Consider the following 25,020-nt stretch of genomic DNA (forward strand, 5'->3'; position numbering starts at 1 on the left):
AAAACCTTTTAGATCTACCCTGTGTGTTTCTTTGTCTTCACTAGCAGGGTCTATTGTGACTTCTCTGCATAGGATTTCCATTCATGATAGTGAGATCCCTTTGCTAAGAATGAGTAATGAGTACAAAGTGGGCACTGTCTTTGTGGATCAGAGATGGGTGTTATGCTTTTGACTTGCTGCAAACATAAAAGTAAAGGTAAAACTAACAGCAGTGGAGTTTTTTTTATTTTCCAATTATCAAGCATTCATGTTTTCCCTTTCACCTCTCCCCATCAGGAAAAAAGAAAAAAGGGAGGGAGAGAAAAAGAGAGGGAAAGAAGAAGCGAGAGAAATAGATGGAGAGAGAAACAAATAGAAAGAGGGAGGGGAAGGGAAAAGGAAAGGAATGAGAAAAGAAAGAAAGAAGAAAAAAGATAGGGAGAGAAAAAGAGGGAAGGAGGGAGGGAAGAAGGAAGAAAGAAAGAGAGGGAGGGAGGAAGATAGGGAAGGAGAAAGAGAGGAAGAAAGAACCCCCATATTACATAAACATAGTAAAATAAAACATATTCCAGTGTTGGTCTCATTAAAAATAAATTGCTTATTCTGCTAATTAATTCATTATCTCTTTGGCATGAGCTGGGTAGTGTTTTTTTTTTCTTTTCTTTTCTTTTCTTTTTTTTTGGTGAGGCAATCAAGGTTAAGTGACTTGCCCAGGGTCACTCAGCTAGTAAGTGTCAAGTGTTTGAGGTCAGATTTGAGCTTAGGTCCTCCTGACTCCAAGGCCAGAGCTCTATCTAATGTACCACCTAGCTGCCCCATGGGTAGTGTTCTTTATCAGACTTCTGGAATCATCATTGATTATGCAATTGATCAAAGTTCTCAGTCTTTCAAAATTGTTCATTTTTATGGTATTTATACTATAGCATAAATTGTTCGTCTGATTCTCACTTCATTCTGCATCAGTTCATTTAAGTCTTTCTATGTCTCTAAAATTGTTTCCCCCCATTTTTACAACACAGTAGTAAGCCATCACAGCTATATTTTACAATTAATCCACTTGATAAACTGGACAATAACTGATTAACTGATTAAACTGAATAACTGATTAACAACTGATGAACTGGTTGATAGACATTCCCTTAGTTTCCATGTTTTTGTTTTCATCATTTTGTCATTTTTGACATGGCATACCATAATGTGAATAAAGTCATAGGACTCATATAGAATTCTAGAACCAGAGGCACTAATCGACTTCTTTCATCAACATAGCCCTATGTAATTTAATTAAAAGATCATCAAGATTGGGTCTTTGAAGATAAGGGTACCACAAACCACCTTAAAATTTCCTGCTAAAAATACAAAAATGGCATAGTGCAAGGTGATCTCACCTATATGTGTTATAGTGGATAGAATACTGGGGCCAGAACCAAGACATTCTGGGTTGTAGTCCTGCTTCCAACATACTGTTTGTGTGAGCCTGGGCAGATCACTTGACCTCTTAGTGCTCTAGGAAACTCTCTAAAACTCTAAGTTACAGAGGACGTGCCAACCTGTGCTGGCACAAGGAGTCTTCCTCTCCTGAAGATTCCTATACCAAGGAAATACTATGCCCAAGATCAAAAGAGATAATATTTGCAAAAAGAACTTAACATAGTGCCTGACATATACAAATTTTTATTCTTTTCTGCCTTCCCTATCCCTATGTTTTCCTGTGAATTTCTTGATACTTCTAAATTTATTTTACCTTAACAAATGAAGCTCCATCACATACCTTATACAAAGCAGAAGTAGATGCAGATCCAACAGCAAATGCCACTCCTATGATTGAATCGGCATGAAAATTATCAGCATATGCCATCATCACGATGCCCGTGATTGCCATTATTGCAGCAACTATCTGCCAAATGAAAGGTGAAGACAGGAAAGTTGGGTACCATTTTGCTTGGCAGCAAGAATGTGACAATCCAATTGTCCCTTCGGATTGCATGAAAGTTGCCAAATATCCCCTAAATAACTCTTCTGTAGCAAGGAATGCTGGAGATAAAGGAAGAGCCCATAATAACAAGAGTAATACGTAAGCTCAGAAAATTCCAGGAATCAGTGATGCAACTGGGCCTCTGTCTCATCAAGTGAGCACACTTTCATTTTATTCTTTTAGCCAAGGTTACCATAGGTTAACATCAAGGGTGTGCTAGGGCTAGTGCTAAATGGCTTGTGGGAGCCCACTGTTAAAATTTCAGTTACAACTCAGAAATCACAATGCTACAAATCAGAGTTTGAGTTATTTTTTTGTCAATTCTCTAGACTTAAGAAAGTTTTAATAGTGCCGACTAAACTTAAAAATATGTATTTTTACATGTTAAAAATTTAGCAGCATCCATTTCTCTATAGACATGTAGTCTATCAAGATGTAGTGGAAGGCTCAGGGAATCAAGTTATTGCTAGACTGGAGGCCTGGAGACTCTAATAAGGCTAATAATAATTATTATAATAACTATAATTTGCATAGTGCCTTAAAGTTTGCAGAGTGTTTTACATTCATTATCCCATTTGAGCCTCACAAAACCCCTGGTCAACATCCACTTTTAGAGAAATGATTTCAAGAACAAATTACCTTCCACATATCTTCATCCATGGTAAATCATTTGGCCTCAATCAACTCAACATTATAGTAAGTCTATTGATACTCTTTCCTCTTAGACCAAGTTATGCTGCTGGGTATACCAACCTGGAAAGACTTACAACAGTGAAATTCCCAGACTGATTTTGGCAAAGCACTTGTGCAGTCTGAGAAAGATTCATTGCTAATTGATGGGTTTTTTCTACTTGAGTTCTGAATATTACCTTACAAATCATCTATTCCTATGAATAATCGCCATAAATGCAACCCCCATATTCCCAACTGGATATTACTGAGAAATTGTTATAACAGATGTAGTCCTACCTATATCTAAATAATTGTAGACTTGCATGAAGCTGATGCAGAAGAAAACCTTTTTGTTAATGACCACAAAAAGCAAGCATGGTTTGGTCTTACTGCAGAGTCATGCTAGGCAACCTATATGAAGAACAGGGAAAACACTTGGCAAAAGGCACAGAATACGAGCCAACTTGTCGGAAGTGAAAAATGTCTTCATAAGATATGATCTGAAGGATTCTTTGACATGAGACATTTCTCACTCTGAGTGAATGTCATGTACCCTTAAGCCACCAGACGTGTTCTATAGTAGAGTTCAAACTATAGGGAATAAAATTTAATGCATACACTATGAGGTGTTGAAGAAAATTTCCAAAAAAAAAAAGAAGTAATAGGCTCATAAATAAAGATGGTTAGGGGGTTACCTAGAAGTAGTAAATATGGAAAACCTGAAAGAATTATCCTCTCTTTTGATTTGGGGATTTTTAGCTCAAATAGAGATTTTAATAGATCATCAACACCATTTTCAAGATCATATGAAGAGGTATCAAATGTTGCCCTTCTTAACTTATAGGTTAGTACAACCTTGAAAACATGGCAAATTAGCTAAGCAGTTGTGTACACATTTGTTTTTTTTTTAATTCCTTTTACAAAAGGTGAAATGAGAGGAAAAAAAAGTTTAATCAATATCCTTTTATCCTGATCCCTCCCACTCACATTTATTTTGATCAAATGGATGGATGATTATTTCTGAATTGGATTTAATTAATTATGGCATTGATTTTTTTTATTTTTAAAAACACAACCTTGATATGTCATATCAGCATCCTTAAAGTGTTTCTATAGCTACTTTCTAGGTGCTATGGGCAACAAGGGCAAATAGGCTACAGAATCATATAAAGTGAGAAATATATTTTATACATAATGTCTATGCACTATAACATGACATGGCATTTCTTGCTTGGACATTGATTGTTCATTAGTTAATATGAATATATGTATGACAATTCTATTTTGAGTTTTCTAATGACATGAATTGAAAATTAGCAAAATCTTATCAGTTTTGTGGCAATTTAAAATGAAAGCTATGGTGATATCCTTGAAGATCCTTATTACAACCACAGTTCATGTACCCATGAAAACATGGGATTGGGCTATTTAACTTGACACATCATTTACACCAAGTCTTGATTACCTTAGTGGAGAATAGTATTTTTACTTCAGAGAACAAGAGAGTGCTGTAAACCGAGTTCCAAAAAAGGGACATTGTGAGAAAAAGCTTTTCTCTTAACTTCATGTGCAATGATTTAGAGGTGATACAGAGTTGCATAGGAAGAAGACAGATTGACTCATTTATCACATTTTCATTCAATTCATAGAGGTATCTGAGAGATCTGTTTCTACATGATCAGACTCTAAACCAAAGTAATTTTTGATGAATTCTCTTGCAAACCAGATTGCAAGGGGAGCATAGCTAATTTGGATAATTTGAGAAAATATGAGATATAAATCTTCAATGATCTCAATCAGTAATTCAAACTACACAAAGTGCATTAACTAATTGCACATCATAGCTTTGCTTTATCAATGCAGACTGTAAAACATGCAATTAAATTTCCAGAGAATGAACTCAGCATGGGATCCAGATTTCATAAATTTTTAGAGTCCAATTATTTATCACACAGGAGGTAAATTGGTTCTGATTGGGAATGGTGGGAAAGCATAAGACTATCTCTTTTGGATTCAAACCATTTAGATTCTGTATATACGAGGCTCTTAATTGGAATGTTATGGACAAAATCTATACAACATTAATAGAAATAACAATAGTATTTATCTCTATATTATTTTTAATAAATATGAGTTATGTAAAATATAATATAAATTTATGTGATACATAAGTATAATAAAAATGTGTAACTGAATTAACCCTGGGAAGGTAGGTTCTATGATTACCCTCATTTTAAAGATAAGGAAACTGAGGCAGATAGAGGTTAAACGACTTATGCAGAATCATACAGCTAGTAAATGTCTGAAGCTGAATTTGAACTCAAGTCTTCTTAACTCCAGGTCCAATGCCCTGTTCTCTAGGGTTTTCATAAATTAATGCACATTTTCTGGAGCATCTCTAAAAATTCAATTGTTTGGGTTTTAAATTAGGTCAGTCAGTTCTAATTTGTATAAAATTATAGAGATCTAAAAAAAATAACAAAATAAGACAAAAAAATAAACAAAATGGAAAGACCCTCAAAAGGGACTATATTAAAATGGAGGCATCTTCAGTTAGTGAAAATGTTTTGCCTGTATTATGATCACAAAATTACCAATTGTGGTTTGTTTGGTTTTTTTTTTGGCAAGACAATTGGGGTTAAGTGACTTCCCCAGGGTCACACAGCTAGTAAGTGTCAAGTGTCTGGTCTGAGACCAGATTTGAACTCAGGTACTTCTGACTCCAGGACTGGTGCTCTATCCACTGCTCCACCTAGCTACCCAACCAATTGCCTTTTGAACCTTTCAAAACATATTGGGGCTGTCATGTCAACATAGCCACGATATCCCCAGATTGAAGTAATACTATCCAAAGGGAAAAAATTCATTTTATTCTCCCAACAGTATAATTCTATAGCATTTCTTTCTTGTGTCAGTCCTTGGAATAGATCCTTGAGTTGCACCCTCATAATGTAGTGACCCCAGAATAATAATAAAATCAGCAGCACTATCAATAGTTCTTTTTTTTGAAAATCCTTGAAACAGCACATCCAGGTGGGCTGTTCCTGATTTTCCCTGATAGGCTGGTACCCTTCCTCCACACTACACCCCCAGAGAAAGCTGCAGTAGAATCTTAAAGATCTCAATGAATGATTATGTCTACCTTTTATCTTGTCATTACTGTTATTTCTTGAAGCTTGATGGGACAGAAAAGAACTTTGTCTCTTGATGACAGATCCTTTAGGCTTAAAGCCTATATACTGCCAGCAGTAGAATGAAAAGAAAGAAATGCTCATTTTACTTTCTTGTGGAGAGAAGATTAACTAAGAGCGATAGAGATCAGAGAAATCATTAAAAACCCCAAACATATATGTGTATATATATATAGCTTCTACTTGCAAAAAAAAAAAGAATTAGCAAAGATTAAAAAGGGTTTGTTGCCTTGTTCTCTCTGTGAAAACCTTTTCCAATATCCAAAATCATACAGGGTCATTAAACTTCAATAGATGCTAGAGCTCAGAGTCTATGGAAGTCATGAAGGACTCTAGACCTACAAAGTCTAAAGAAACAGTTGGGTGTATAAGAAATGAAAGAAGTAGGGCTATTATCATAAGAGATTTAGACATAAAGCCAACTCTGAGCTACAGACAATGAAAATCACATTGCTTCTCCCCTTGGTATTCATGTAAGTGAAATAAAATTAACATGGACTTCTTAGATAGCTTTGAAGATTTCATGAAAGACTGATGTAAGGAGAGGAAAGGTATATAACTACCTACTTTACCTCAGTAATAGAGAAGGGAGGAATAAGTAGGCTGATTATGTGTATATGGAATTCAGATTTTTTTTTCACTTCAGTGTCAGAGATTCTTTCCCCTCCACAGGATGCTTTTCTAAAGCACCTTCTGGCACTATCTGAATGGGGTTCCCCAAAGAGTATAGAGCAATTGCCCTAATTTACCATAATCTAGAAAGAATATTAGAAAATATTAAAATCTGTCCCACACATGCTGTTCATTGCGTGATTGTTTCAATCCCTGGAATACCACAAAGTCTCCTCAGTGAAATCCATAATTATTCAAGAGAGATCAATTTAAGCATATTTGCTGAAAAACTAAGTAGATGAAAAATGTATATTTTCTAATTATGATATGCAACTGAGCAGGTACCCTACTGAGTCCATCAATATACTTGAACAGGGACTGCTGTTGATAGTAAGTTGTGCTCAGAGTTGGGTGGGAGCAAGAAATTAGCAGCTATGTGGTACAGTGAATAGAGCACTGGAGCTAGAGTAAGGACGTGAATTTAAATCTGGCCTCAGACACTTACTAGCTGTGTAACCCAGGGCAAGTCACTTAACTACTACCTGCCTTAGTTTCCTCATCTGTAAAATGGAGAGGATAATAGCATCTATCTCACAGGGTTATTGCAAGGATAAAATGGAATAATATTTGTAAACACTTTGCAAACCTTAAAGTGCTATGTAAATACTAGCTATTATTACTAGCTGAGAAGTAGCACTGTGTTTTCAATTATTCTAAGGTCCTTGGTGCTTCTACAAGGGTATAGTGTGGGTGTTTCTAGGGATAGAGGCATGATCAAGGTGCTAGCTCTGTGACTTGTTACCTTCTTCACAGTCTTTTTCTCCCTTCAGGGACCCCTCTGTGAAAATAATCTGGAACAGTATATCTTTTCTCTTGAGGTTGGAAGCCAAAAGACCAAGATCCTGTTTCTTTCAAGCTCTTATTACCTCTGACTCTTACAAATGCCAATAGGCACTTGGAAAAATGAGTAATCAATCTCCACCAATAAGGAGGGTCTTAGGCTTATTGGTTTTGAGTCATGAGTTATACTGCCATCTTATAAATACTGCTATTATCTTAGTCATAAACTATGGCTTCAAATCATGAAACACAAAGATCTTAGAAAGATGAGAATTATAGGTCAATATGAAGGCATGTGATGCATGTAGGCAAGTTTTGGCATATTATCAATGATGACTGGTATAGAAAAAGTTACACAAATGACATCATCAAAGATATGTATGATTAGAAAAAGTGGTGTGATCTCCAAGTCTCATGATGGAAAATGCTATCCACATCCAGAGAAAGAATTATAGAGTTGGAATGCAGATCAAAGCATACTATTTGCTCTTTTTTTTCCTTCTGTTTTGTTTTGTTTTTTCTTTCTTTCTTGTGATTTCTCCTATCGGTTCTAATTCTTCCTTACAACATCACTAATGTGAAAAAAAATAGGTGTGTCAGTTGTATAGTGATGATTAGAGATAATAGATGTGATAGTTCCATGTTAAATGATACCCTCAAGATAGATAGATAGAAAAAAAATGTTAAAGAACTTCTTTAGCATGTTTTTGGTCTTCTGTGAATTATCAAAAAACGATGGGGAAACAGATCAGATGAGATGGGAAGGTGTGGCAGGATTCCCAATCGGCAGGGATAAAGGTAGCACCCACATTAATGATATCACATGTCTAGCCAACTGTCCAAGTAAAAATGAACAAGGAAAAAGAAAAATGATTCCAAGTCTCTAATTGAAATTGATAGCTCAAATGGAAATAGCTCAAATTAATGAAAATACCTTTTTTTTTTTCAAAATCCTACTTGCAGTCACTCTGGAAAACTATGTATTAGTTTATTGAGATAAAAGATAATCATGAAAAAATAGGATAAGCTGAAATACTCAAGGAAATCCATGTAAGCCTCTGAGTTCCTCCATACCTCACCTACAGCCAATACCAAATAACTGCATTTTGTATAATGATCATTGGACCCTTAGATGACTGGAAAATGTGTGCATGCTGAACTGGAAATATACATATTTATATACTAACATTTTTTAAGATAGTTTGTATTTGTTGAATTAGTAAGAGTATAGTAGACAGAAGACTGGACCTGGAGTTAGGAGGATTTGGGCTCGATTTTGGCCTCAGATACTCAACGTCTGTCTCATTTTCCTCATTTGTTAAATGGGGATGATAATAATAGTATCTCCCAGAGTTATTGTGAGGATCAAATAAGATAATATTTGTAAAGTCCTTTGCAAATCTTAAAGCACTATATAAATGCTAGCTATTACTACTACTACTACTGCTACTACTACCACCACCACCACCACCACTACCACTACTACTACTACGACAACGACTACTACTACTACTACTACCCCTACTATTACTACTATTACTACTATTAACTATATATAATTATTTCCTCATGTGGAAAAAGAAAATATTTTGGATGTCAAAGGAAAATTTTCTTTAATAGTAAAGGGCTTGGGAGGAGGCACAAGATCTGAAAGAAGGGTTTTGATTTTCACATTTTAAACCCAGTTTCCAGCAAAGTGGAACTGGCAGCAGAATGTGAGACCAAAGTCCATTCATCTCAGAGATCAATATTTTATTAAGCTATAACCTCTGGTCACTATGAATTTGAAAAATTCCAGTTAAAGTATATAGTACATTTGGCACATGGCAAGTTCTTAAGAAATGTCTGTCAAATTTGAATTTCCATGAAGCTTGCTAATTTTCAAGGAGCTTTCTAAATTAGCTGCAATTGCTACTCAAAAACACACTTTGAACATGAGAAATATTCATGAATATGGTAAAAGCAACTTACTTTTCACAACAGAAAACTAAATGTATCACACTTTATTTTTCTCTGAGTTATTGAGTTTATATTTCATAGTTTGTGTCAAACTAATCACTATACATTTTAAGATTTATTGTGAGCATTGATTTCTGGCAAACTGTGTTACTATATGAAATTCATGCTTACCACTACTTTCACAGCAGACACCCCCAGGTCTGGCCATGAGTCTGTTTTGGCATTAAAACTATGCAGGTGGGCATGACCATCTTTCTTGACACCCTTGGAATGAAGCAAATGAGGATAATGACTAGCCATCTGTTCCTCAACAACTGAAGCTGTAGTATGAACCAAAAATACACTTTCCAGCCAAATGTCTGAAGGCAAATCCAGTAGCTGTAAGAAAGCAGTCTAACTGGATGGATTCTGGAGGAACTGTGCTTTGAAATTATTTATAGATGCAGGAGACAAGTAATAGCTGTATTTATGTTGTTGGTACTGTATTTGTCCTTTAATTTCTCAAATGACCTAATTATGCAGGTTCTCAGGAGGTCTACAGAGGAAAAGAAATGCTGGTGCTGTCAAAAGACAAAATGCTGGATGAGTTTTGAAACTTCTCATACACCATAGCCTGATTATGAGCATCATTAAAATTTCGCTTTGACATTTTTCTGGAATATGACACTATTTAATATTCACAGCAAAAAATGAAGCAATTTCTGATGGCTAAATAGGAAAACATCTAACTTCTATCAGCAGATCAGTCACTGATTTTCAGTACATTGCTATCTAAAAACCAAGTCCTAGAGAGGTTAAGTGACTTGGCCAAAATCACACAAACTAGAAAGTAGCAAAGTTGAGGTGCACACTCATAGCCCCTGACTTCATTCATTGCCGTATACCACACTGCTTAAATGTGTATATGCAATTACTTTTATCTGAAGTACCTTAAATAAACATGACCTTCTTTTAATGAATTGCTTCTCATGCCTATAATTGAAAAAAAAATCTCCATTATAGCACAGCTATTTTCTCATGGGGAAATCTAATGGTTTATATTCTGGAATATAAATAATCCTTTTGACCATGTTGGGAACACCCACAAAGCTCCTTATGCCTTTCCTACTCCTTTTCCATTTTCTATAATAAGGAAGCAAAGATTCCATTATGTCTACATGGGACCAACTTGCCACTGGTCAAATTGGTGGAAGGGGCAGCCAAAAACTCTTTTACAACTGAATGCACAAATGACTTCAGCCTGGATCCATTTGGGTTTTAATTTTAAGATTAGCTACTAGAAAACCTCTTACCATGAGTGGTTTTTTTTTCCTTTCTAGTGGGTATTATTAATTGATTCACATGATTGTTCTCTGCAGTTAATGCTTTTCTATAGGGAAAATTTGCCTCTTATTTAGTATCAACTGTAAAGACTGATCAAGATTTCTAGCCTGGGAAAGAGAATATTTAAAAGGAATATAAATTTAGAGATGGAAAGGACTTTCAAGTTTATATAGACCAGCCCTCCCCATCCCATTTCACTTTTTTGAGAACACTGAAATGACTTGGCCAAGATCAGTCAAAGTCAGATTCAATCGCAGATACTAAACTCCAAATACAGGACCTTTTCTACAACTTCCTAATAGCTGTTTTTCTAATATTTATATCTAAAAAAGATAATATTTGTAAAGTGCTTAACACAGTACCTGGCCCATAAGTATTAAATAAATACTTGTTTATTTCTTTCCATTTGAAGGATTGTCATGTGGAAAAGAGATTAATAATAATATCTAACATTTTATAGCACCTATTATGTGCCAAGAGCTTTACAATTATTATTTCATTTGATCTCTAAAACAACTCTGGTAGATAAGTACTATTATTATCCCCATTTTTCAGGTGAGGAAACTGAGGCAAACATGTTAAGTGACCTACCCAGGGTCACTACCCAGCTAGAATCTGAGGCTGGATTTGAACTTGGGTCTTTGTGATTCCATGTCCAGAGCTATATGCACTGAGCCACAAAACTGCTCCAGATTACATTCATTGTGTTTGGTCCCCAAAAGACAGAGCTAGGAACAAGGGGTAGGAGTTGCAAAGAAACAGATTTGGAGTTGATGTAAGATAAAAATTTTAAAGTAAATTAACTAATAAGTATTTATTAAGTGGATTCCATATGCCTTAACCGTCCAATAATTAGAGCTGTTTGGCTGCTGGAGAAGTAGGGGGTAGGTGGAGGGGTGAATTCCTACAGAATTTGAATACTTAGACTTGTAGAGAAAGAGAATGGGCAGTTCCTGAGCAGTAGCAGAGTGAAGTCGAAGAGACCTATATGCATGGTCCCATAGCTAGAGACAAAGCAAAATACTGAGCTATAATACAGAGGAACAGAAGGCCTGTACTTTGCCCTCCACTGTTGCCACGACTTATTTGGATGGCACAAAAGTAGAGTGAAAGGGGGTTGCTATCTAGCAACAATAAGGTTGTTCCCTTACGGAGGGAACCTAATTCTTTAGGGTAGTAACACAAGACTGGAGGCCTGAAGGGTTCAACAGCTAAGTGGCACAGTGGATAGAGTGCCAGGCCTGAAGTCGGGAAGATTCATCTTCATGAGTTCAAATCTGACCTCAGATACTTTCTGGGCACGTCACTTAACCCTGTTTGCATCAGTTTCCTTATCAGTAAAATGAGTTGGAGAAGGAAATGGCAAACCACCCCAGTATCTTTGCCAAGAAAATCTCAAATGAGATCATAGACACAATTGAAATGACTGAACATGACTGAACATCTCACGGTTCCCTGCGATGGAGAAATCCCCTAAAATGTTGTTGCTTTAGCAACTCCAAGTTCATTTCTCTGCCAAGGGGAATTATCCTTTAGGTAGTACTGTAGGGCAGGAAGCCTACATAGGATCCTAGGACTCTGCCAAGGGGAATTATCCTTTAGATAGTACTGTAGGGCAGGAAGCCTACATAGGATCCTAGGACTCTGCCAAGGGGAATTATCCTTTAGATAGTACTGTAGGGCAGGAAGCCTACATAGGATCCTAGGGGAAAGGTAGAACTCATCGTAAAAGAAAGTAGAATTGAATTTACTGTGTATGAGCTCTATGTGTTCTATGGATTTTCTATAGAGAAAAACAAAAGCTGTCCTGTACCTGACATACATTATTACCCAGAGTGCTCACATGGACAGTGGGGAGCCTTTTACTCACAGCAACAGAGACCTCTTTTCTAAGATTCCCAGAGGAAACTCTTAGTAGTAGCAAAAAGATCCAAAGATTTTGAGTGACCGGCCCCAAAACTGGTCTTGTGTAGACTCAGAGTTTGCAATGAAGGGCCACATGTTATATACCCAATTGATTAATAACCTAGCTGAAAAGAAGCACTTAGTATGGAAAGTTATCATCTCTTCAAGATATGGACATCTATATTGTCCTAATATCATTATCTCCATTAGCTGGAGGTGGGGAGAGTAACGGGAGCAAGAATTCTATAGGAATTGCCAACCTGAACTAATCACATGGGCTGTGCATATATGTGATGTACAACATGTGCTGAATCCAATCTTTGTCTCAAGAAGAGTATATTCCTGTCCTGTCTCTCTGAACAACCTTCATTTTCTGAATGGATACTATTCATTATTTTTACTATCCTGGAAACACTGTAAGTCTGTATGATCACCAGGCTAAGAGAACCTAAAGAAAATTTGAGCGATATCCTGGTTCCTGGAATTTCCAAAAGATGTCAGCATTCAAGAATCTTACTCTCATCAAATTTGGCTTAAGGAAGGAATAACATACACACTCAATTGGGTATGGAAATCAATCTTACCCTACAAGAAAATAGGGGGGAAAGGGATAAGGGAGGGAAATGACAAAAGGGAGGGCAGATTGGGGGAGGGGACAATCAGAAACAAACATTTTTGAGGAGGGACAGGTTCAAAGGAGAGAATAGAATAAATGGGAGAGCAGGACAGGATGGAGGAAATTATAGTCTTTCACAACGTGACTATTATGGAAGTGTTTTGCATGACTACACATGTATAACCTATATCAAATTGCTTGCCGTCTAGATGAAGGTGGGTGGGGAGGGAGGAAGAGAGAGAATTTGGAACTCAAAGTTTTAAAAACAAATGTTAACAATTGTTTTTACATGCAATTGGTAAATAAGATATACAGGCAAAGAGGTATAGAAATCTATCCTGCCCTGCAGGAAAATAGAAGAGGAGGAGGATAAGAGAGGGGGTTGGGGGAGAGTGTGATAGAAGGGAGGGCAAATTGTGGGAAAGGGTATTCAGAATCCATGCCATCTTGGGGCAGGGGGAGGGGAGAGATGGGGAGAAAATTTGAAACTCAAACTCTTGTGGAAGTGAATATCGAAAACTGAAAATAAGGAAATTAATTAAAAAAAAAGATGTCAGCATTCAAGCAATGCATTTGCAACACTAATACCAAAGGCAAGTAAATTTTACTAAGTTAACTTCTTTTAATTCACAAAATAACTTCCAAAAAAGTTAGAACTGAAAGAGTTAGTGAAGGTTTCATAAGTTTAATTAAGGGTTTATGTTTTTCTAAGTATAAGTTGTTTCTTTTTAATCTCATTTTCAATATTACTTACGTTGAAAATATAACAACTTTTAATATCCATGTGCTTTTACCACTGACTTTGATTACTATTATGTAATATTATCTGCTTATACTAATGTTAATTAAAGAAAGTCATTTCCAGGTATACAAATGAAAGAATTGTTCTGTGATATATGGCTTCAAAAAAGCTGAAGATAATCTTAAATATGGCTAATTCTGGGTTTACTTAGGCCCTTTTAAAACAAAAATGGAAAGTTAGATGGATCCACAAAAAACGATGTTTTTTTAAAAAGGATTATTTGCTTATCTGTTTAGGATAGCAGAGGGTAGTTGATTTGGAAGCAGATATCAGAATATTTTTTAAAGTGATAGGGAGGAAAGGAGGAAAAGAAAAGATTTATTGAAATCATGCAACTAACTTCTCAGTGGAAACTGTTTATCATGTTTGTGTCACTTCACGTTGTAAGGGTTGGGATCCCTAATGCATCTTCAAATACAGATTTTGTATTCATAAAAAAATATAGGCCAGAATGAAAGGCAGAGAGATACAGCAGAAAGACCACTGGTTTTGGAGGCAGAGGCATTGGTTCAAATCCTCCTCTGTGATTTATTAACTGTATGATTCGATTCAATCCCATAAATATTTATCAAGCACCTACCATGTGCCAGGCACTATACTAAACACTGGAAGCCACTTGGCCAATCTGAACCTCAAGTCTTCATCTGTAAAATGAAGTAGGTAAGACTAGGCAGCCTTTAATAACTAACCCTTCGGGCCCTAAATCTGTGACCTTTGATATTATACATTCACAATTAAGAAAAGTAGCATATTTGAAAATCACATATATCATTACCCTTACTCCCATGAACCTGTCTTTCAGCACAATCCAAGAAAGTAAGAAGACAAATGCTTTGTTACAACAGAACAGGGCAGAGACATCTGTGGCTGTCAGTTTCTTTAACGCCAGTAAATACAGGTAATTAGTCAAAGTCCATAGGATAGAAAAGGGAGCAGTCCTTTTAAGAAAGAGCTTCAATGTCAAACCATCTTCACCAAAAATCCGACTGCATTCCCTAGAAGAGAAAAGAGGTTAATACTCAAATAGAATTTGCTTTCATGTCTCCTTGAGCATGGAATCACAAAATAACATTCATGACAGATCCTCTGGGGGGGGGTGGTTGGGAAACACACACATATACAAATAATCATTTATCTTGGAAACATGCTGCTTTCTCAATTCTCTATCCTGTGGGTCATCACCTTCATGATGAAAAGAAGATTAGGTCTTCTAAGGTTCAGAACCAGCACAGTCTATTTCTGGATATGCTTCTGAAATCAGAGGTGTAGCCATTCAGGGTTCACCATAGCAGCTTCCTGGAAGCTGCTTGGCCAATCTGAACCTCAATTCTTCATCTGTAAAATGAAGTAGGTAAGACTAGGCAGCTATACCAAAGCAGGGCAGAGAACTATGGAAACTGGTAGTTTCTTAGTTTTTTTGACAATGGGGGGATTGGAGGATACATTTTTCTATTTTAATTTAATTTCATTTAATTATTTAATTAATCATTTAATGTATGTTTATGTTGCAGATAAAAGAAATAATTGATGTCCAAACCATCATTGTCAATCTACCACACACAGAGAAGAGGTTTTATAATCACAAGCCACTGTAACTTTTCTTTACATGTGTGGGGTGGGTGTGGGTAAGGGTGTGCCACTAGAGCTGAGACAACCTTTCTTGGTACAGAGATAGTGGTAAAGCCTAAATATCCTATTTTTTTTAGACATAGATCATCATAGAAATAGACAAATGAGAAAACACAAATTGTTCAGCTTCTGGGAGTCAACCAGAATACTGGATATCACTATGGATATTTTGGATCAATGAATGAATTTTGTTTTATTTTTTTAAAACACTTAATTTAATTAAATGGTGTTTGCCTGATTTCTGACTGACTTAATACCTGAAGTGAAATTTGACTAGGCTTATTAGCCAATTAATTCAAAATGGTAAAACTAGTGTGCACATAAATACAACTTCTATAATCTAAGAGTCAAGTTAAAATTAAGAAAATTTTGCTAGGTTCAAAGCATTGAGCAGTTTACACTTCCAGATTCACGAATGTTCAAAACAAGATTATTTTCACATGGTCCTTGCTGCTTACTCTAGCAATTGTTTCAGAAGGAAGCAATGTATAAGAACTGACCTACCTCAAGGGGAAATGGTAAGGAATCATTAAATAATTCATGCACAGTGTCTTTAAACAAAAGGATGTCCATTAACACAAAGTGAAGTCCATTTGAAAGTCACATTGCATTGAAATATAAAATTTCATTGTAAAAATTTCTTGTCATCCTTCTATCTTCATTCTCATTTAACAGACAACCCCACACCCCAAAAATCTACCCTCTTGCTAGCTTCAAATAGAGAGACATGTTTGAAGTTCCAGCGACCTATTGGGAGAAGATTAAATCTGGATGTAGAAATTCGTCAAGACTTCATTTTATTTGGAAGGTTACCAGGAAGCATATTCTTAGAACCAAACTATGGTTCTAAAAGAAAAAAAATTGACTTGAGGAGAAAATTTCAATGCATAAATCAGTCAAATACAAAGACTAAGAAAGACTTAGTCTTCCAAATAGAAACACACACACACACACACACACACACACACACAGAGGCATACACACTTAGAGGGAAAATTGATGAGTTCCCTAGAACTTGATAGCCTCAGACAAAAATTTGAATCAGATCTCACAAACAAAAGGGCTTTGCTACAGCTTTAGGAATCCTTCTTATACTGTGTGACTACACTTAAAAGGTCAATTGTTTTGGATAAATACTGCTTGCACAACTTGTTATCTTTTTAATAGCTACAGAGGCACCCTAACTCCTAAAGTCACACAGAAGATCACTTAAGACCTATCACGTCTTCTTTTATTTTTAAAAACTCTTTTCTTTCCCAAAATATAGGACAATTCTATAGGACTTGATGATGGGCAATGATAGCCCATTCTCATACCCAACCTGATATTCTGTTTATATTAACAAGAAAAACAGTATGGACGTCCTTTGTTAAAATATTAGTTTGTGTGAACCTGTTCCTCCTTCAGAGTTTCAACAAAAAAAAAAAAAAAAGGACTCGTATCTGAAAGGAGAGATTCCCCCCAACCCCATGTTAGCCAGCTAGGAGAAGGTAGAAGAGAGCCTAGATTATTTGTTGACTGAGTTAATACTGTTCAGCAGCCTTCCTTTTCTTTTATTTTTCTTCTTTCTCTTAATCATTGTTATTGCAGATCTGAAAAAGCCATAACACTTTGAGATCATTGATACTTAAGTTTTATAAAAATACATTTCAAAAATTAAATGGATTTTTAAAATAAAGATTCAAATGAAACAGACCATTCTTGGGAAAGCAGCATTAGAATATCTAGCCAAGATGTGTATATACATAGGAAAAGAAAGGTGGAATATGACAAAGAATGAAACAGTGGTCTCATGAATCCAGATAATCTGCCATTACCTTTCTTAATAGTTACAAAATCTCTGGAAAAATTTTTCCTTAAAATTGTCAATATGAAGTTTTTTGTTTTTGTTTTTTGTAACATACTGTCAAAATCTTCTCATGCAACTGAATTCTCTAGATGTTAACTGAACAACACTGAACAACAAAAATCTAAGTGAACCTTAGGTAACCCTTAATTTCATACTCTTGCTTCAATCTGTGTTTTATGAGATTCTAAAGATATCCTGACCCTTTGGTACATAATGTTACACAATTTTCTCCTCTTGTTCATTGACATATATATATATATATATATGTGTGTGTGTGTGTGTGTGTGTGTGTGTTGTTGTTCAGTTGTTTTCAGTTGTAACTGACTCTCCATGACTCATTTGGGGTTTTCTTGGCAGAGATACTGAACAGTTTGCCATTTCCTTCTCCAGTTCATTTTACAGATAAGGAAACTGAGGCAAACAGAGTTAAATGACTTGTCCAGGATCACACAGCTAATAAGGCTCTAAGGCCATCAGGAAGATGACTCTAGGCCTAGTGCTCTATCCACTGTGCCACTTTGCTGCCCACTATCTGTGTATATGTGTATGTTTGTCTGTGTATGTATATGTGTGTGTGCAAATTATATGTAAATATACAGAAAGAAAGAGAGAGAGAGAGAAAGTGTGTGTGTGTGTGTCATCTTTTCCTTGTATCTCCTGTGCTTAGCACAATGCCTGGCCCATAGTAGGTGCTTTTTTTTCTTTTCTTTTTTCAATGTATTTTTTATTTATTTTAAAGATTTAAAAAAATTTTTTTGAGGTCCCAATTTTCTCCCTCCTGGCCACCCCTCCCTCATCTACTGAGAAGACAAGCAATATATTAATTACACATATGAAATAATGCAAAACATATTTCCATGTTATCCATGTTTCAAAAAAATCAAGAAAATCAAAGACAGTGAGAACATTATATTTCAATTTGCAACTAGAGTTCATCAGTTCTCATTTTGGAAGTGGATAGCATTTTTTTCATTATGAGTCCTTTGGGATTTCTTGAATCTTCGCATTCATCAGAGTAGCTAAGTCTTTCACAGTTGGTCATCATTGCAACAATTGCTGTTACTGTGCACAATGAACTCTCGGTTCTTCTCACTTTACTTTGTATCAGTTCATATAGGTCTTGCCATGTTCTTCTGAAACCATTTCCCTCATCATTTATTTTTTTTCTGGAAGTAAAGGACTTTTATTTAAGAAGCTGGCCATATGTAAGGGGAAATAGAATACCTTAAAAAGGAGATATTTCGAAGGAGTTACTGGGAGGAAGTGATGATGCTGGAAACACTCTCAAAATCGATCTTCTCCACAATGTTCTTGGGCTTAATGCTTTCTTCTCGGCTGCAAATGAAGCCCTATCCTGCCTCATTGGAGTTCCAGTCGTATTTGCTCATCCATACTTTCAGCTGGTGTTTGACAGACCTCCCAACATCTAGGCCAGCAGCCAATATGTCAATATGTGATACCCACAATGTGGCCAATAAATTTCTGGACAGAGTCTTCAAAGCCTGTGACGCCATGAAAATCATGATGCCATGTTCTCATCTAGGGCATGCCGGAAAGCTTGGAAATGACAGGTCTCCAGCAAGTCTCCCAAGTACAGAATCTACCTGATGGGCTTCTCTACATGTTGAGCGTGGTCAATCATGTACTTGCACAGGGTGAAGTCCATGTGGGGGAGACTGGTGAGGGCATTCAGCAGAATCTGGGCTATCATTGTGGTCTGGAAGACGGCCAGGTTGAGCACGGCCAAGTTGGCTTACAGGTCGTAGGGGCTCTCCTTGGCCGGGATCTCCACATAGTGCTCTGGGGTGGCCAGGTTCTCAGGATTGTATCTGTCGATGCCCTCGAGCAGCTTCCTCACGTTGGCGTGCATCTTCTTGAACAGCGCCACATTCTCCTCCTTATCACAAGCAAATGCAGATATCAAGATTGAGTCTGCAGCTGCAATCCTCCTCACCATTTCTTATAGCACACTAGTATCCCATGATAATCATAAGCCACAGCTTGTTCAGCCATTCCCCAATTGACGAGTGTGCCCTCAATTTCCAATTCCTTGCCAACACAAAAATAGCTGCTTTAAATATTTTTGTACATATATGTCCTTTTCCTTTTTCTTTGTTCTCTTTGGCATACAGACCTAGTAGTGGTATTGCTGGCTCAAACAACATGCACAGTTTTATAGCCCCTTGGGTATAGTTCCATATTGTTTCCCAGAATGGCTGAACCAGTTCAAAACTCCAACAGTTTATTAGTGTCCCTATTTTTCTCTCATCCCCTCCAGCATTTGTCATTTCTGATAGGTGTGAGGTGGTACCTCAGAGCTGTTTCAATTTGCCCTTCTGTAGTCAATAGTGATTTAGAGCACTTTTTCATATGACTATAGATAGCTTTGATTTCTTCTTCTGAAAACTGTCTGTTTATATCCTTTGATTATTTATCAATTGGAAAATTATTCTTATTTTTATAAATTTGACACAGTTCTATACTTAGTATACTTTTGAGAAATGAGGTTTCTATCAGAGAAACTTGCTATAAGATTTTTTAATATTACTTCACTGACTGTGGTACCTTTTAGCAAAATGTAGTTTCCCTGATTGTCCCTTTTAATCAGGTATGTTTTTGCTTTTGCTTTTTCTGATATCATGATTGCTACTTGCAGGGTCCTGATTGGGGAAAAGCCATAATACACAATACGAAGCAAAAAGCCATTAACTTAAACTCTGTGAAAGGTGGAAACCTGGACATGGTGACCTATTAAAAAATCGTAACTTAGGTACTGAATCATAACTTAGATACTGTGACTTAGTACATGACCATTATATGACCAGTGCCTAACCTTGAGTGCCTAGGCATTTATCCAACAGCACTGGGTAAACACCTGGACATCTGGGAATCAGGTTCAATCAATACTAAGTATAAATTAAAATATTAGCCAAAACATTAAGTAAGCAGAAAAACCTGAAATATCCACTAATCTGCAGTGAAGTACCCTATGGCTCCTCCTCCCTTTGTGTGATATCTATAATTAGCACAGAGATTTTGGGAGCGTCTTCGAGGGGATCCACCATTGGTCTGGCTGCCACCCCAGACTGCTGATTATCTGAACTCTTGGCAGGGATCCATCATACTAGCCCCCAATGTAAGTAACCCAATTGATTAGACTACTGCTACAATCTCGAGCTCCTTGGCTTCTTCCTTCGGTATCAAACTCACCCCAAGATTATAAGGGAGGTACAGGGTTCCCTGGCCAGGGGAATTCTGGACCTTACACCACCACTGCCTTTTTTGAGTTTAGTTGAAGCATGTTAGATTTTGTGCCAATCCTTTTTTTAACACTGTGTGTGTGTCTTTCTGTTTCAAGTATGTCTCTTGTAAAGAACATATTGTTAGATTCTGGTTTCTAATCCATTCTGCTTCTATTTCCATTTTATGGGTGAGCTCATCCCATTCATATTCACAGTTATGATTACTAACTGTTTTTCCCACCATCCCATTATCTTCTCTCTCTCTCTCTCTCTCTCTCTCTCTCTGTCTCTCTCTCACACACACACACACACACACTCTCTCTCTCTATCACACACTCTCTCTCAAATGTGTGTGTGTGTCCTGTTCCTCCTCAAAAATCTATTTTGCTTCTAACCACTGCCTCCCCTATTCTGCTTTCCCCTTTATCATTCCCTCATTTTCTCTTACTCCTTCCCTTCCTATTTCCCTATTGTTACATTTCTATACATAAATGAGTGTGTGTGTGTGTGTATTCTTCCTTCTTTGAACCAATTCTGATGAGAATGAGGTTAAAGCATTTCCTGTCACCCTGCCATTTCCCTCATTATTGTAAAAGTTCTTCATTGTGTGCCTCTTTTACATGAGAAAAATTTCCCCATTTTTCTTCTCCCTTATTCCTTCTCCTAGTGCATCTCTCTTTTTTAACCTCTTCATTTTTTTAAAAATCATTCCTACATAATCGGTTCACACCCATGTCCTCTGTCTATGCATACTCCTTTTAACTGTGTTGATAATGATAAAGTTCTTAGGAATTACATGTATCATCTTCCCATATAGGAATGTAAACAGTTTATTGAGTCCCTTATGATTACTCTTTCATGTTTACCTTTTTATACTTCTCTTGAGTCTTCTGTTTGAATTTCAAATTTGCTGTTCAGCTCTGGTCTTTTCATCAGGAATGCTTGCAAGTCTTCCATTTCATTAAATATCTATTTTCCCCCTGCAGGATTACACTCAGTTTTATTGGTAGGTGATTACAATTTTAGCTCCTTTGCCTTCTGGAATATTATATTCCAGTCCTTCCATTCCTTTAGCATGGAAGATGCTAAATCTTGTGTGATTCTGACTGTGGCTCCATGTTATTTTAATTGTTTCTGGCTGCTTGAAGTATTTTCTCCTTGCCCTGGGAGCTCTGGAATTTGGCTATAATATTCCTGGGAGTTTTCATTTTGAGATCCCTTTTGGGAAGTGATCAGTGGATTTCTTCAATTTCTATTTCACCCTCTGGATATCTTGAAATATGATGTCTAGGTTCTTTCTTTGATCATGGCTTTCAGATAGTCCAACAATTCTTAAATTATCCCTCATTGATCTGTTTTTCCAAGTCAATTGTTTTTCTAATAAGATATTTCACATTTTCTCCTATTTTTCATTCTTATGACTTTGTTTTATTGTTTCTTGATGTCTCACAAAGTCATTAGCTTTTACTTGCCCAATTCTAATTTTTAAGTAATTCTTTTCTTCAATAAATTTTTGTGCATCCTTTTCCATTTGACCTTTTCTGCTTTTTAAGAAATTCTTTTCTTCAGTAAATCTTTGTGCCTCTTTTACTGTTAGGCCAATTCTGTTTCTTAAGGTATGATTTTCTTCAGTATTTTTGTGCATCTTTTACCAAGCTATTAATTTTTTTTCACAATTTTCTTACATCACTCTCATTTCTTTTCCAAGTTTTTCCTCTACTCTTATCTCTTTCTTTAAAGCTTCCAGGAATTTCTTTTGGACTGGGGTTAGGATTTTTCTTCGATGCTTTTTCATAGTTGTTTTCACATTGTTCTTTTTTTCTGAGTTTACATCTTGGTCTTCCCTGCCACCCTAGTAACTTTTTATAGTCAAATTATTTTTGGATGTTGTTGTTTGCTCATTTTCCCAACCTATTTCTTGGCTTTGAACTTTATGTTAAAGTTGGGCTCTGCTCACCTGGGAGTGAACAGGCATTGTTCCAAGCTTCAGGCTTTTTCATAATGCTATTTTCAAAACTAGTTCTGGGGGTCTGCAAGTTCTTGGTGCTTCCAAAGTGATGTGATCTGACTGTCCTCGTCTGTACTCTGGTCTTTACTAAGGAAAAGCCCCTGGTCCTCTGCAGCTGCATGTGCTAGAACTCCTCCCTGCTTTGGTACCATGACCAGCACTTGTGATACCTTGTGACCAACCACCAGCACTTCTCTCCACCTTTGAACTGGGACCCAGAACTGCATATGGGCAATAGAGTTCCACTTCGTGCCAGTACTCAGTGCTCAGCTTTACTCAGTGCCAGCAAAAGGTCCCCTATAATCTCTTTCTCAGTAGTTGTCTGACCCCTTACCATCTCTTGGCTAAGAGATCTCAAAGCTGCTGCAACCACAGTTACATGTATGGGCTCTGGACAGACCTCCACTCCAGTGATACAGAATTCTCCTTCTAACCTCTTACGTTTTCTTATGCCAGAAAAAATTCTCACTCCAACTTTTTATTGACTCTACTACTCCAAAATTTGATTTAGGGTATTATTTTAAAGTTGTTTTGGTGGAAGGTTGAGAGACTTCAGCTGGGTGGTTGCCCCTAATCCACCATCTTGGCTCCTTTATAGTAGGTGCTTAATAAATGTTTATTGACTGACTGACTTCTATTTTTGAAGGGATAGAAGTTGATTCCTAAACAGGTAGTGTTCCTTAGCTTGGCCACCTGATGTTTTTTAAGCTTTGAACAATCTTGCCTTTCAAAAAACAAAGAAGTGATTTTTATTCTATGACACAAATAAATTGTATACATGACTGAATTATCTGACTCATTCCCAAATAAGTAAATTGTAGGTTATAACATGTAATGTTGGTACATAGTTGAAAATTATTCTGATACTAAATATAAGAAAAATTACAAATGCTTTCATGTAACTTAAGAGAAAGAGGATTCAAAAAGTGAAGTGCTGGCATAAATTCTATCCCCTGTTACTCAGACTCCAACTCTAGTGCTCAAGTTCTTATTTTTTCAAAGAGCAGAGAATAAATGAAGACCGAATTCAGCTTCTTCTTTTCTTGGTAGGTGACATTTATGAGAATAGAGGGAGTAGGAATCAAAGCTTTTGGAATTTTCTAGCTATATTCATCTTACATGTGAAGAGGAACCCCAGGAGAATATTCCTTTCGTAGTAAATGCTTTGTGGTTGACACAAGTCTTTTGATTTGATTACAAGCACATTGAAACTTCATTCCAACAAAACTCACAGGTGAATGTGTCCAGTCACGTCATAGGTTTAGGGAAATTCTGAGTTATTAATCAGACACATGACAGGTGGAGGAAATGAAGTTCACTCCCAAGGTAATATTTCCCATTAAGAGCAAACAATCCAAACCTTTATTTTTTAAAGCAGATAATTTCAAATAAAACTGGCTTCATTTGCTTTGTAGTAATCTGGAAGTATTTCACAGACTTTTTTTTGGTAAACAATACTACTAAACTGTAGGAACTTTAAAGTAGGAATACATATGCAAACATACATATGTACACAGATGTATACAGTAAATTATTTGTTGATATAGGTATGTGCAAAATATTAACATTTGCAATATAACCATATGGTGTTTATAGATCTCCTTATAATTACTATATTAAGCATAGTCATAAAAATATATACCCCAATGCTGCACTCATTTTGGTAGAAGTTGAATACAAAATTATCTTTAGCAGCCAATTACAATTTTAATTGCAATTTTTAATGATTTCATATTTATCCCTTTTTGTGATAATTTAAGTCTTTATAAATGGACATACATTCCAAACCAATATGAATCTGTGAAGTATTCTCAATAGTTAATAGACAGGACACACTGTGAGCAAAACTCTTTTGTTGCTTCTTTGAATTTTTTTTTGGATGGCTCAGTTTTAATAATCAGCTTCTTCTTTGGCACTAAATACTAGGACAAGGAAAAAGTTAAGTTCCCAGCCATTCTGCTAAAATCAATAAAGTGCTAAGAAAGCATAGAATGGCCTCATATCTTGATTACAGCTATCATTTCTACTGTGTTATCAGCTGGGTCATCCCACAACTCTGATTTTCTCCCTGTTGAGATGCTGGATTCTGATCATTTCTTTAGCTCAGGGTCCTTAAATGGAGCTGTGGGGAAGCCACATAGACTCAATTAGTTGCTGCAGGTAACTGAGCTCTCCAAGATGAATGCTACAGAAGCTTGGTTAATTACCTAACAAGCACTAGCTCTCATAGGATCATAGGATTACAGGGCCAGCCAGGAGTTTACTGAGTAAACAAGCAAAGAGTGCTCTGTCTCTGTCTCTCCGTCTCCATCTCTCTATCTCCAGCTTGCTCTCTTGTTCTCTCTCTCTCTCTCTCTCTCTCCCTCTTTCTCTCTCTGGTGCTGTCCCTCTCTGTGTCTGTTTGTCTCTCTGCCTCTG

The 25,020-nt window shown here is 36.5% G+C and overlaps 1 protein-coding gene and 1 pseudogene across 1 annotated transcript in view; both read right to left on the reverse strand.

Annotated features, from left to right (window-relative positions):
- Window positions 1–25,020, reverse strand: part of SLC35F4 (solute carrier family 35 member F4) — a 274,043-nt gene that overhangs the window by 19,433 nt on the left and 229,590 nt on the right. The window contains exons 4-5 of the mRNA XM_027842885.1: window positions 14,650–14,869; window positions 1,751–1,876 (exon numbers count right to left, since the gene is read on the reverse strand). Coding sequence (XP_027698686.1) covers window positions 1,751–1,876; window positions 14,650–14,869 — 346 coding nt within the window. The remainder of the gene's footprint in view (window positions 1–1,750; window positions 1,877–14,649; window positions 14,870–25,020) is intronic.
- Window positions 18,603–19,309, reverse strand: LOC114028589 (annotated as a pseudogene).

This window comes from Vombatus ursinus, unplaced genomic scaffold (assembly GCF_900497805.2).
Source record: "Vombatus ursinus unplaced genomic scaffold, bare-nosed wombat genome assembly UNPS02014893.1, whole genome shotgun sequence".
Lineage (NCBI taxonomy): Eukaryota > Metazoa > Chordata > Mammalia > Diprotodontia > Vombatidae > Vombatus > Vombatus ursinus.